General features: G+C 36.0%; 1 protein-coding gene across 1 annotated transcript in view; it reads left to right on the top strand.

Moving 5' to 3' along the window:
• Nucleotides 1-13,986, top strand: part of Appl1 (adaptor protein, phosphotyrosine interacting with PH domain and leucine zipper 1) — a 56,098-nt gene that overhangs the window by 14,374 nt on the left and 27,738 nt on the right. The window contains exons 8-15 of the mRNA XM_031362946.1: nt 3,162-3,308; nt 4,399-4,481; nt 5,377-5,535; nt 6,514-6,702; nt 8,735-8,777; nt 11,060-11,116; nt 12,767-12,858; nt 13,735-13,917. Coding sequence (XP_031218806.1) covers nt 3,162-3,308; nt 4,399-4,481; nt 5,377-5,535; nt 6,514-6,702; nt 8,735-8,777; nt 11,060-11,116; nt 12,767-12,858; nt 13,735-13,917 — 953 coding nt within the window. The remainder of the gene's footprint in view (nt 1-3,161; nt 3,309-4,398; nt 4,482-5,376; nt 5,536-6,513; nt 6,703-8,734; nt 8,778-11,059; nt 11,117-12,766; nt 12,859-13,734; nt 13,918-13,986) is intronic.

Below are 13,986 nucleotides of genomic sequence, written 5' to 3'. Positions count from 1 at the left end.
ATTAAAGGCGTGCGCCACCACTGCCCGGCATAAATAAATCTTAAAAGTAAAAAGAGGTCATGAATTAGAAAGACAGCAAGAGAGGTATATCCAAAGGCTTAGGGAGAGGAAAAGGAGAAATGCTACAATTATAATCTCAGAAAAAAATCACAAAGAAGAAATAATTCAGTTTTGTATTTGGTTATATGAAAGTATGAATGTGAGTGTTTAAATAGGTATTCATGGTAGTTTGAGTCAGGAAAAGATAACCTTAATTGTGTAACACTCTGTGCTGGAAACTCATTAAAAATCATGATTAAAACAGATAAAAGTAAGTCACATGCATACTACAGTTAATGTCACACATGGAACTCAATGAAATTCTGGTATAAGGCTTTCTCTACTTAAAGGGAACATTTATGTCTTGATATTTCTTCAACGAATGGAACCTGGAAGTACTATATAATATTTGAGGATGGATGCGTTTAAAGGTTAAAGAAGAGAATATTTACAAGTTCTGGGTGATTCAGATCTTGAGATCCAGCTTATACCAATGCTTGCAAATGAGGTGATGTCTGTGCAGGACTTGGTATTTGCAGCTGTGGTTATAGCTGCTGGTAGAGACACAGTGACTGCTTATGGAAATTGACAACTGAGTAGGATTTGCTGTGCAGCAGCCACTGTGGCAACAGAGGAAATGATTCTCACACAGTGATCATTCCTCCAGACTGCTTTCCATTTCTAATTTTAGTTCACATATTAACCAATAAACATACACAGTTTGAGACTTACATTAGTCTTTTTGCCTTAGAGAGGTACTTAACGGTCTAGGTTATAAAATTTGGCATATTTTATATTGCTTTTGGCTATCCCAAGTATTTTAAAAAGCATTCATCTTTTTAAGAATTAGAAAAATTATTAGCCGGGTGGTGGTGGCGCATGCCTTTAATCCCAGCACTTGGGAGGCAAAGGCAGGTGGATTTCTGAGTTTGAGGCCAGCCTGGTCTACAGAGTGAGTTCCAGGACAGCCAGGGCTACACAGAGAAACCCTGTTTCAAAAAAAAAAAAAAAAATTATTGAGCATTTATTTATTAAAGCATTACATTAGTGAGTACGTACCACTCTTGCTCTCATATTTATTGCAGGCTTAGTATGAATGCGTTCCAGCGTACAAGGAGGAGGAGACTATACAGTAACATGAGTTAAATAGAGATTTTGCTGGAAAGAGTACAGATAGAGCCTTATTGGTGAGTTGGAAAAGATTGTACTTTAGGAGGTGACACATGCATTGTAGATAAGTAGACAACACTTTGTGGATTGAAAAGGACTTTACACACACACACACACACACACACACACACACAGAGAGAGAGACACAAAAGCTCCAAACTGAACAATAAAAATCCCCCAAACCAAAACAGTCTCTCTGTAGAGGCCTGCTTCTGGAGTTTGGAGATTGTAAAGGTTTAGAGGACTGGCTTTGGAGTAAGATTTGGAGGACATATCTGAGACTTGCTCCTCCTTTATTTGAAGTCATGTACTAGTTACTAGTTACTAGTTTCATGCCTTTATTCTTTGTACAAAACAAGAACCCACAAAGTAACAGTCTTTACTGTGAAGTTAAATAGTGGATGTAGAGCAGCAGTTTAAGCAAGTTTCACTAAATTCTATCACTATATGATGGGGGGAAATGATTACCTCTCATCTCCGTGGATGGGTTTGGAAAGAGGTGGCAGAAATATCAAAGTAGTTGGGGGCTGGATGGTGTGGCTCTCACGTGTGATCCTAGCACTTAGGAGGCAAAATAAGGGGAATTGCTGAAACTTTGAGGCCACCCTGGAGTTCAGGGCTAACCTGGGCTACAGAATGAGACACTGTTTTTTTTTTTTTTTTTTTTTTTTTTTTTTTTTTTTTTTTTTTTTTTTTTTTTTTTTTGGTTTTTCGAGACAGGGTTTCTCTATGTAGCCCTGGCTGTCCTGGAACTCACTCTGTAGACCAGGCTGGCCTTGAACTCAGAAATCCACCTGCCTCTGCCTCCCAAGTGCTGGGATTAAAATCATGCGCCACCACCGCCCGGCAAGACACTGTCTTAAAATAGACTAATAATCCCCTTTGTTAAAGTCTAACAAGGAATAGTTTGGAGCCAAATTGCTGAATTTACAGCCTTGAAATTTTTGTTAGAGAAAGTGAATAGTCATCAAAGATTCTAGATGGGTAAATAATGTCATACAGTCATGTTGTATAACAAAAGCAGTAATGAAAATGTGAAAGGCATAGTACTAGAGAGTTCCAGTAGAAAATATGAGACTTACTTGCATAGTCATAATGAAGATTGTTATTAAAAGAGGACAAGAAAGAATACTTTGGCGAATTTTTCTTCATCTCTCACTAGGACCTTGCTAATGGTAGGCAAGCAGTGAGACTCACTTTCTAGCCCTGCTTTGAAAGTATAGTAGGAAGTGAAATCCAAATTGACATTTCCTAGCAAGTATAAAGAAACAATAAGGAAGGACAGCTGTTGTAAGGAAGAAGCCATTTTCAATTTTGTGCATTTCCAATGCACTTAAACACTCGTACTCATATATAAAAGAACCCAGTCTTCCTCTGGTACTTGGGACTGGAATTGCCAGGGAGGAGATAAAAATGTACACCACTAAGTCACTGGTGCATTGGATAGTGTCAAAACTTGATTGGTATTCCAAGGAAAGAAGGCAAAGTGACCTTATACATATTAGGTCTCTATAAATGCTCAAAGAAAATTTGTTTGAGTGAAATAACTGAGGGGAGCATATATGGATTTTTAAGTGTGAGTTAAGAAAAATAAACAGGTAGAAAAAAAGAGTGGTAAGGAGAAAACCAGGAGGGGAGAATTTGTGGTGTGAGCTGATTCAGATCAGACATTGTTAGCTAAATAATAATCCGTATGGTAGACTCTCTATCCTGTTTAGTGCAGATGTTTACATTTACAGTTGCATGCAGATATGTGTTTTGTAAGTGATATGGTTGGTATATAGAATAATGAGTTTACCTGGTAACTCATTATTGGGCTTCCAATAGAGTAGAAAACAGAAAGGCTATGTTCAATAATTATTGATACTCCATTTTCCTTGGAAGACTCTTTGCCACAACTTCTACTGAAGATAATTCAAAATTAAATAATATTTTACTCTTTTCATTCAAAGGTAAAGTATGAAGTAACAGAGGATGTGTATACTTCCAGGAAAAAACAACACCAGACCATGATGCATTATTTTTGTGCACTAAATACTCTTCAGTACAAGAAGAAAATAGCTTTGTTAGAACCTCTACTTGGATACATGCAGGCTCAGGTAAATATGTTTTGGATTATATCTGTCCTAAAAGTCTTGTATAAGCTTGATTTTTGTATTAACTACAAGGATATAACAAACTGTTGTCAATAGTTTTGTATTGTGGGTTTAAAAAGTAATTTTAAAGACTGTCATGAGTGTCTTATTTTAAGAAGATTGGGTGAATGGTTTTTCTTGCAAGTGAACATCTAAAATGTTTTAAATAAATGGAAATGCATTGTATTAAGACTTTCCTCACCACAGTTGGAGACGGAGCAGAAAGCTAGGTGAATTTAATTGCTGAAGCTTCTTTTCATTATAAGCCTGAGAAAGAATGGGCAAGTTTGAACCAGGCATGGGGGTAGACAGCTTTAAATCCCAGCACTTGGGAGGCAGAGGCAGGTGGATCTTGTGAGTTTAAGACCAACCTGGTCTACAAAGAAAAGGAAAAAGAATGAGCAGGTTTGCATTTGTCCCATGTTCCTCGAATACTCCCTGAGTGAAAAATACTAGATGAAGGGTCTGGAGAGATGTGTCAGTGGTTAAGAGCACTGACTGCATGTTCATTTTCCAGCATCTACATGATGGGGGATCTGACCTCTAAGGGCACGTGTCACATATATGAGCAACAGACATACACACATGCAAAACACCCATGTGCATAAAATAAAGTATTCAAATGCCCCAAAAGATGCATATTAAGAAAGAGGCTAGAAAATTGAGTTTTGGGAAATATATAAGTTCCTTAAAAACCAAGAAATTTAAATATCCTTTTAAACATAAAGAATACTTATTTATTAATTAGTCATGGTAGCCTGAGGTCAGGAAAATATTTGAGGTCACCCTGGATTACATGTGAGACTTTATGTCAAATAACAACAGCAGAGGGCCTAAAATATGTGAAAAGATGTATAGTAGAACTGAATTCTGGTTTCCTTAGTGGCTCTGTGTCTGGTAGATATTGTAAATCTCAACCTGTTATTGCACAAATCCAACAACCCACTATCATTTCTATGTAATTCCATCCTAGAAATTGTTGATGTGATTTTTCTCTAAATACTTTTGCGTGTATGTTTGTGTTGTACAACCTTTCACTCCTCTCCCACCTCAGATAAGTTTCTTTAAGATGGGTTCTGAAAATCTCAATGGACAACTGGAAGAGTTCTTAGCTAACATTGGGACAAGTGTACAGAAGTAAGTCTTTTGTTTGCATTAAAATGAAATGTCAAGTTAATAGCTGAGTGCCGTAATGTAATATTTACAACTTAATTTCCTAAGGGTTAGTTTTCCTGCCATGGAGTGTATTTCTTTTCTTTCTTTCTTTCTTCCTTTCCTTTTTTACTTATTTACTTACTTATTTATTTGTTTCTTATTACGGATGGTTGTGAGCCACCCTGTGGTTGCTGAGATTTGAACTCATGACCTCCAGAAGAGCAGTTAGTGCTCTTAACCACTGAGCCATTTCACCAGCCCATGAAGTGTATTTCTCAGCTTGATTGCTAAATTAGGAAATTTCTACTATCTTTTCCCTAGAATGTAGGCTCTGGCTTTCATATCACTGAAATTTGATGACAGTTTTAATGATAGAAAGCTAGCTTTTGTGTCTAAATGATATAAATACATAACAGTAATTATCCATAAGTAAATTTTTCTTTAAAATTTCATTTGTAAACATTGCTTGGAAAATTACTAAGCAAATCCTCTTTTCTACGCTCTAGTGTTTAGAGAGAGAAAGCAGTTCCAATCACCTTTGATGTGTGAGTAGCAGTGCTGTTAATCTGAGGCAAGGAGAAAGATGAAATTTAGGATTTTTCATTTTATTTTTTGCAGTGCTTGAACACAGGTCAGTGCTATACTACAGAGAAGTTTGAAAATTAATTTATAGTTGGGTATCTGGTTACTTTATTAGTGTTCAAATTTGGTATTGTTCCCAAAATATTTTAAGTTTTAAAAATTGTTTAAAATGATTTTGTTGCTTTAACCATCCTATAGTTTCTTTTTTAAGAAGCTAAATATATGGGCACATAGGATTGATAAGACATTGTTTGTTAGCTGTGGCTAGTAGTGACTAATCTGTTCTCTGCATTAGTGTTCGAAGAGAAATGGATGGTGATGTAGAGACCATGCAGCAGACAATAGAAGACTTGGAGGTAGCCAGTGACCCTTTATATCTGCCTGACCCAGATCCCACCAAGTTTCCTGTCAATCGAAATTTAACCCGAAAGGCTGGATACCTAAATGCTAGGAAGTAAGAGAACTATTGTTATTTTCATATTACACCTTGTAATAGCAAATAAATATAATTTATAATTAATACTGTTGCCAGATTGTTCTGGTTTTACTAAAAGTTGACACTTTTTAAAACATTCATTTTACTTATGTATTTATTTGTGTGTGTATGTATGTTTTTATTTTGTATGTATACATGCTATAGCACAGTTTAGGAGTGGAGGTGAGTGGACAGCTTGCTGGAGTTGGCCCTCTCTTTCCACCATGTGGGAGTTTGGGATAAAATTCAAATTACCAGGCTTGGCAGGAAGTTCCTTTAAGCATTATGGCATCTTGGCAACCCAAGGTTTAAACATTTTAGTGGTGTATTTATGTAAGCTTGTTAACACATGGAGGTACATGAAGACTTTAAAAATCCTACCTTCATGTTTATTGAATTATTTGAATTTATAAAAGAGATAAAAGTGATTTGAGTCTAAGCCTATCATAACATGTTACTAAATATTAATACTTAAATATGTAATTATATCAAGTAAACATTGAATTTTCATTTGAAAATGTGCCATGCTTCCCCTTTCCTTCTTTTTATTTTCATCAATTTTCAGTGCTGGGTTGGAACTCAGATCCTAGAGCATCCTAGGTATACACTGTCCCATTGAGTTAAATCCCCAGCCTTCACTTGATGATATGATGGTGAAGTAGATTAACTAGAGATAAAATTGAATTTCTTCCTTGAATACTGAGTGTAACTTGGATTTTTGATGTATCATTGTAACAAAGAAACTTAATAATTTCTAGCCTTGTTTTTGAAACTACAAATATTCACACCAGTGAGTCATCATCCACAAGTCATTTCAGAGTCTGAAAAAGAAATACACCTTGGTATCTTGGAGCCTTTTTGCAAGTTGTTTTGTTTCTACATGCTGTTTGTTGTGTCTGCTAATGACAAGTTATTGTTTAGGTATCATTATTGAAATTATCAATGTACTTTCTTTAGTAAAACAGGCTTGGTGTCATCTACCTGGGATAGACAGTTTTACTTCACGCAGGGTGGAAACTTAATGAGTCAAGCCCGTGGAGATGTGGCAGGAGGACTAGCCATGGACATAGACAACTGTTCTGTGATGGCCGTGGACTGTGAAGACAGACGATACTGTTTTCAGATCACTTCTTTTGATGGAAAAAAGTTAGTATTTTTCTGCTGCTAATAAGATATATTTTAAAATAAAATGCTGAACAATTTTTGTTTCATATAGACATTTAGAATTACTATGAATTAAGGTAATTTGCTTTCTAATTTAATAGACATGAGTTCAGTTTTTTCTGACTTAAATGACTTTTTAAAAAATTATTTATATTTTTTTATTTGCATTGCATTCACATGTGTCTGTGTGAGGGTGTTGGGTCCTCTGGAACTAGAGTTATGGACAGTTGTATGCGGCCATGTGGGTTCTGGAAATTAAACCTACATCCTCTGGAAGAACAGCCAGTGGTGCTCTTAACCACTGAGCCATCTTTCCAGTTTGCTTTAATGATTTTTTTTTAAGACTTTGAAGTTAACAAAACAACAAATGGTGCAAAACTGAGACTTCATGTTTGAGACGTGTCACTGAAAAATCCTGCATAGTACAGGGAAGGCAGTGGGAGTGAGATGCCAGCCATGGGCTGTTATTTAGTCCGTGTTCTTGGACGAGTTACTTATAAACCCTTTGACCTCCATTTTTCTATATATCATATGTAGGCAGAGGAGTTGTACTGTCAATTATTATGAGGAATAGAAATCTAATATACATAATGTGCCCATATGTGATGTGTAGACTCTAACAATAGTCTTATTTTGAAATGTTAATCAACTGTGTCTAGTTAGGTTATTTTATCCATTTTTTTTATCATGCCCCTTTAAAAAGTTCTATTACCTTTGGGTTAAATTATTTATAGTAATTTGTTTACTTCTAGTTTTTATCCTGAGTACATTTTCCTTCCTTTCCCCTCCCCATTCCCATCCACTCACTTCCCTTGAACCCATGGCCTTGAGCAATCTAGGCAAGTCTCTGTCATTGAGCTAGAACCATGGACTTTTGTGACATAGTCTTATAAGTTGTCTAGTCTGGCATTCAACTCGTTGATCTTTTACCTTAGCCTCCAAAGTCATTTAGCACTGTGTGTTACCATTCCTGGTCTAACTACATTTTTTTTGAATTACTGAAGGATATTTTTACATACATAAAATAGATTTGCATCCATTTTTTAAAAAAACATTTTATAGGAGTGGAGAAATAGCTCAGCAGTTAAGATTAACAAGTGCTACTCTAATAGAGGATCCAGGTTTGGTTCTGAACACCCACCTCCAGTGGATCAAAACTCCGTGTAGCTCCAGCTCCAGGCAATCTGACACCATTTTCTGGTCTCCAAGGGCACCTGTACTCGGTGTGGTGCACAGAAACTCACATACATGAAATAAATATTTTTTTAAAAAGCCATTCTAATCTTTCAAAAACCATAAAACATAGTTTAAACATTTTCCTAATGATAGATATTTGTTAACTGAGATTGATTTTGACCTTTGAACTTCCTTACTTATTATTTAGAAGAAGAGACTCCTAGGTTCTGTGAAAGTCATTTTTTTCTTCTATCATATATATGTATCTTTCTTCATAAAAGAGTTTTGCTCACTTATCTTAGCTACATGATTGTTTTCCTAGTCATTCTATAGACATACAATGAATGTCAATGCTGTGTATTAATTCCTGTTTTCTGTTAGCACAATTAGCAAATTGCTAACATATTACTAAGTATTTTGCTAATGTTTTGCTAATGTTTGCTAATGGGAAATGTTTCCCATTTTTCCTGATAAGATAGAAAGTTAGTAGAATCTAAAATTTCTCTTAAAATATCACATTTTTGTAATGGTTCATATGTTAGAATTTTTATTTAAGCTTATTAAGGGAGAAACTGTCAATAATTAAGTTAATATTTTCTGGTTAGATCACCAGTAGAAGTGCTAGTAAGTTGAAGTGCATTTTCGTCTTTTATGTCTGTCTTTTGAGAGCTGGCATTGCCATTTGTTTTGCATGTTGGGTTGTAGATAGCCACTTGGAGCATAAGTCCTGCTGCTGCTGCTGCTGCTGGTCTTCTTTCCCTAAAGTACTTACATCACTTGTGTTTTTTATTTAATTTTAAAGTTAAGGCTAAAACTTTTCATTTTTTTTTCTTCCTAGATCTTCAATTTTGCAAGCAGAGAGTAAAAAAGACCATGAAGAGGTAAACATTTTTTATAAAGTTAATTTTTTTTTTTTTTTTTTTTGAGATGGGGTCTCTCTGTGTAGCCTTGGCTATTGTGGAATTCACTCTGTAGACTAGGCTGGAAATCTACCTGCTTCTGCCTCCTAAGTGCTAGTAATAAAGTTAATTTCTTCAGCAACATTTAAAATTAGTTTTGTTTTGTTTCTTTTCTATTGTTTTATTTTTCTATTATAAATACATATTAATTATAATACATTAATACATATTAATATATTTATAATAGAAAGTTTGGGAAAGCCCTAGTTAATTAAAAATAACTTTTAAAGTCCTTTGTTCTCAAGTAGCATTCTTAGTTTTCTAAAAGGATTTTATTTCTGGAGAAATATTTTTTTTTTATTAGATATTTTCTTTATTTACATTTCAGATGTTCTCCCCTTTCCTGGTTTCTCCTCTGAAAAAAACTCCTATTCCCTCCCTACTCCCCCTTCTCACCAACCCACCCTCTCCCACTTCCTGGCCCCATTATTCCCCTATACTGGGGCATTCCCCTACATAGGAGCAAGGGTCTCTCCACCCATGATGACAGACAAGGCCATCCTCTGCTACATATATAGCTGGAGCCATGAGTTCCACACGTGTGTACTCTTTGGTTGGTGATTTAGTCCCTGGGAGCTCTGGGGATACTAGTTAGTTCATATTGTTGTTCCTCCTATGGGGCTGCAAACCCCTTCAGCTCCTTGCGTCCTTTCTCTATCTCCTTCAATGGGGACCCTGCGCTTAGTCCAGTGGTTGGCTGTGAGCCTCTCAGGAGACAGCTATATCAGGCTCCTGTCAACAAGCACTTCTTGGCATCCACAATAGTGTCTGGGTTTGGTGATTGTATATGGGAAGGATTCCCAGGTGGGGCAGTCTCTGGATTGTCCTTCTATCAGTCTCTGCTCCACACTTTGTCTCTGCAACTATTCCCATGGGTATTTTGTTCCCTCTTCTAAAAAGGACCGAAGTATCCACACTTTGGTCTTCCTTCTTCTTGAGTTTCTTGTGGTTTGTGGATTGTATCTTGGGTATTCCGAGCTGCTGGAGAAATCTTAGACACCATTTCTATACTGTCTTTTTTTGTTTGTTTGTTTTTTCTTCGAGACAGGGTTTCTCTGTATAGCCTTGGCTGTCCTGGAACTCACTCTGTAGACCAGGCTGGCCTCAAACTCAGAAATCCGCCTGCCTCTGCCTCCCAAGTGCTGGGATTAAAGGTGTGTGCCACCACCGCCCGGCTTCTGTACTGTCTTAAAGTGTTATATTTGGCAGTGGCCTTCTGAGTGTCACCTGGCAGGCATAGTATTGTGAGTTGGTAGTTTGTTTATTCTCCATTCTCACCTTTGTGAGCTACTTACTGCATCTAGAACATAGTGGCAGCAGAGGTTGTACAAGAGGAAGCAACACAGGCTTAGAACAGTGGGAAAATGAAACACAGAAAAGCAAAGATTTGGGAGTCTCTGTTCTCCCTCACAAGCCTTTCAGTTTTGGCTCCAGTGTTACTCCTAGTATACTGCATGTGGAGGGTAAGGTACTGTCAAGACTGATACTTTCAAAAACAGTTTTCAGAAATAATCTTCATTTTATTTAGTATTATAGTTTTATTAGTAAAAGACAGAGTTGGAAAGTCTTAGAGACTTACATGTATTTATTTCTCATGGGAAAGAATAGTTTTGGTTTTGAAGACACAGATGTTTCTGCTCTCTGCATGGTTTACCAACAGAGTATTAGTTTTGTGAGGCCTGTCAGGCACTGGAATCCTCAAGAATAAAGTAGAAGATGTGGAATAGTGTTTTCTATATAAGGTACATTCCCCAGAAAGAATTTGGATTTTAATTTTTTACATAGGTATTATGATAACTGAGTTCAGACTGCTGTGTTTGGTGGGAATTAAGGGAGGAAGTAATATAAAAAGGTAAATGTATGCTATTAAGTTATGATTTAACATGATTACTATTTCATTGCATAGATAACATTTATTTAAAAATAATTCAATCTGAAGATCTCTTACATGCATATGTTTATAGTGGGTCTCTTGTTTTTGTTTTGTTTGTGGTGCTGGGGATTGAATCCAGGGGCTCACATATTTTGTTAAATAAAGTCTGTGCTCTACCACTGAGTTACAGTCCCATTTCCAAGATATTTTCTTGTGAAAATAGCTCCTAATGAAAATTCTATTTCAGTTTAATATTTAATGGCCTTCCTTAGTAGAGGAGGCTCTATTGAAAAAGATATTAGTAATAATACTTAATTTTTTTCCTTTTCAGTGGATCTGTACAATAAACAACATATCTAAACAAATATACTTAAGTGAAAATCCAGAGGTAATATTTTTATTTTGATATCCAGAACTATCAGAAGGAAATAATTTTGTGGTTTATATGGCTTGTATTAATTGATTCATTTCTCAAGTTCTGTAACCTCAAGTATAAAATCCATATGGTTCTGTTTGGGTAGCTACAGTGTACCATGGTGTATTGTTTGTCACAGAATTGTTACTTCAAAATGTACTAGAATCAGTTACTCAGCTGGTATTGACGATTACCTTCATGTTGAGTGTCCTGGAGTAGGTAAAACTCCATGGCCTCCTCTAGGAGTTACTATGATAAGTCAAAGTGGAAGCTGATGACATTTTATGTATAATGTGTTGTGATTAGAAGCACATGGTTAAAAAACTGTACATGGTGATCTTACAGGCTTACATTTTGAGAATGTTAGGATTAGTGAGGACTTTGTTTTAGAGAAAATTCTGTAGAGATGATGGAATCCTGTGCTAAGATTTGTTTAAGGAAGAAAGGAGTCACTGCAGACAGTACAATAAAAACTAAAGCTCAGATACAGAGGTTATATGTGGATGGAACTAGCAGTGTAAATGAAAAGTTTCTGGTGTAAAATAGAAAATTGAAATGTGTACTCAGATCACATAGAAATCTTGTTCAAATACACATTCTGATTTTGGTACATCTTTAATGATGTAGCCTGAACTCTCAGTTTGCAAATTATTCTTTTGAGTAGCAAGAGTTTCAAACCTGGTAAACCTCAGTTTGTAAACTTAGCCATAGTTACAGTTCGAGCCTGCAGGTAGAATCCAAGGGTACAAGTAGTTGAAAGAATGGAGGGAGAGAATGGAGGGAGTGTATTTTGTATCTGAGTTGGGAAAGGACTTGGTCCTAGATGGGAGCTGTCTAGACTCCTGTTAAGACGTGGGTTGGCTATGCTTTAAACCCAGAGCCAGGTAGGGATTGATAATTTCAGTTGAAAGTCTTAGTCCTAAGTCCTAAGCTCCCTGCACACCCCTAAGACAGGGTTTCTTGGATTTGTCTGTCTTTACTTCTCCCAACCCAGATTATGGCATGTGCCACCATCCTAGCCTAAGTTACTATTGTTGTAATGGGGGATTTGATAGGAGAGTCTAGACTACATAGTAACTTACTGAGTAAAAGGTAGAGAGAAAATGATAAAGATGACTTCCAGATTTTCAAAAGCTTTCATTTAGAAATAAAGGAATTACGTTTTTGTTAAAATGTGATACCATCAAGTATATTCATAATAGTGTTATAAATTAATAATTATATTCTAGAATTCTTTTATATTTAAATGAATGGCCTACTCATAAATATTTTTGTTCTATAAAATATTTTAAATGACTAGGGCAGTATGCTAGGTGATAGCAGTACAAACCTTAACCCAAAATAACTGGCAGTTAAGAATTAATAGAAAAAGAATATATTCCTGTTATGAATGCTAGTAGAAAAAAATTAGAATTATAGGAATTAGAATTATCTTGACTTATAGGAAGTTCACAATGTTTGAAATTAATGTACCTTACTTGTAAGGTTAAAGAATGGAAATACCTCAGTAACTTTATATTTTAAGCACAGATCAAGAGCTTACTAATAGTTTTGAGAGTTACATCAAACATTTAGTTTCCTATATTATTAATACTCTTTTTTTAAAAAAATAAACCAAAATAGGAAACTGCTGCACGGGTGAATCAGTCTGCTCTAGAAGCTGTCACTCCTTCCCCATCTTTCCAGCAGAGACATGAGAGCCTGCGTCCAGGAGGGTGAGTTAGTATATGGGGTTATTTAAAGTGTTAGCTAACTCTCTGATTTTAACAGTACTACTTAGATAAGTAGTAAATCATCTCTGAATAACAGAAACATATTTTCAAAATAATAAATTTACTAATAAGGGCACAGTCCAGAGGTTGATATGGTAGAAAATTTTATTTTTAAGACAAAATCGTAAACCTGGAGCTTACTGATTTGTAGGCTGACTGACCAGTGAGTTCCTTGAATCTTGCTGTCTCTGCACCCCAATACTGTGTTTGCAGATGCATGCTGCTGTGGGCAGTTTTTTTCCTTTTTCTTTATTACTATTATTAATTAATTATTTATTTACGAATATTGAAGATTAAAACACAGTTCTCACTGGGCATTGGTGGCATATAATTTTAATCCCAGCAGTTGGGAGGCAGATGTAAGCAGATCTTTTTGAATTTGAGGCCAGCCTGGTCTATAGAGTGAGTTGTAAGACATCAAGGGCTACACAGTAAAACCATGTTGAAAAACCAAAATAAAACAGAATGAAAACAGGTTTTCCTGCTAGACAACAGGCACTTTACCAGCTAAGTTATCTCTCTAGTCCCAGTTTATGTTTTTTATTGGAAAGAAAGGAATCCTTTACTAAATAGCTAGCTGATTTGGGGTTAAGTTTCTACTCTTTGAGTCAGGGTTTTGTTTTATAGACCAGGCCAACCCAGAACTTGTGATTCAGTGCCTCCACTTCCTGAGTGCTAGGATTACAAAAAGGTAATTTTTTAATTGGAGTTTGATTTATACACTCATTCACTTAAAATATTATTTTCTTGTAGTCTGCTAAGCATTGAGCTTCTGAAAGAAAAAACTAAATTCAGTGCCTTATTTTCCTTTGTGATTAGACAATCTCGGCCACCAACAGCTCGAACCAGCAGTTCAGGATCCTTGGGATCAGAGTCTACAAATTTGGCTGCCCTCTCTCTAGATTCTCTTGTTGCTCCAGATACACCAATACAGTTTGATATCATTTCTCCTGTGTGTGAAGATCAGCCTGGCCAGGCAAAAGCCTTTGGTCAAGGAGGCAGGTGAGTAATGACGTCAGAAAGCCAATGTGCTGTGGTTTATAAGATTTATGATCCCATTTATGATACGTT

This window comes from Mastomys coucha, unplaced genomic scaffold (genome assembly GCF_008632895.1).
Source record: "Mastomys coucha isolate ucsf_1 unplaced genomic scaffold, UCSF_Mcou_1 pScaffold9, whole genome shotgun sequence".
Lineage (NCBI taxonomy): Eukaryota > Metazoa > Chordata > Mammalia > Rodentia > Muridae > Mastomys > Mastomys coucha.
Note: the sequence above shows the minus strand (reverse complement) of the source record. Positions and strands in the feature narration are given on the sequence as shown.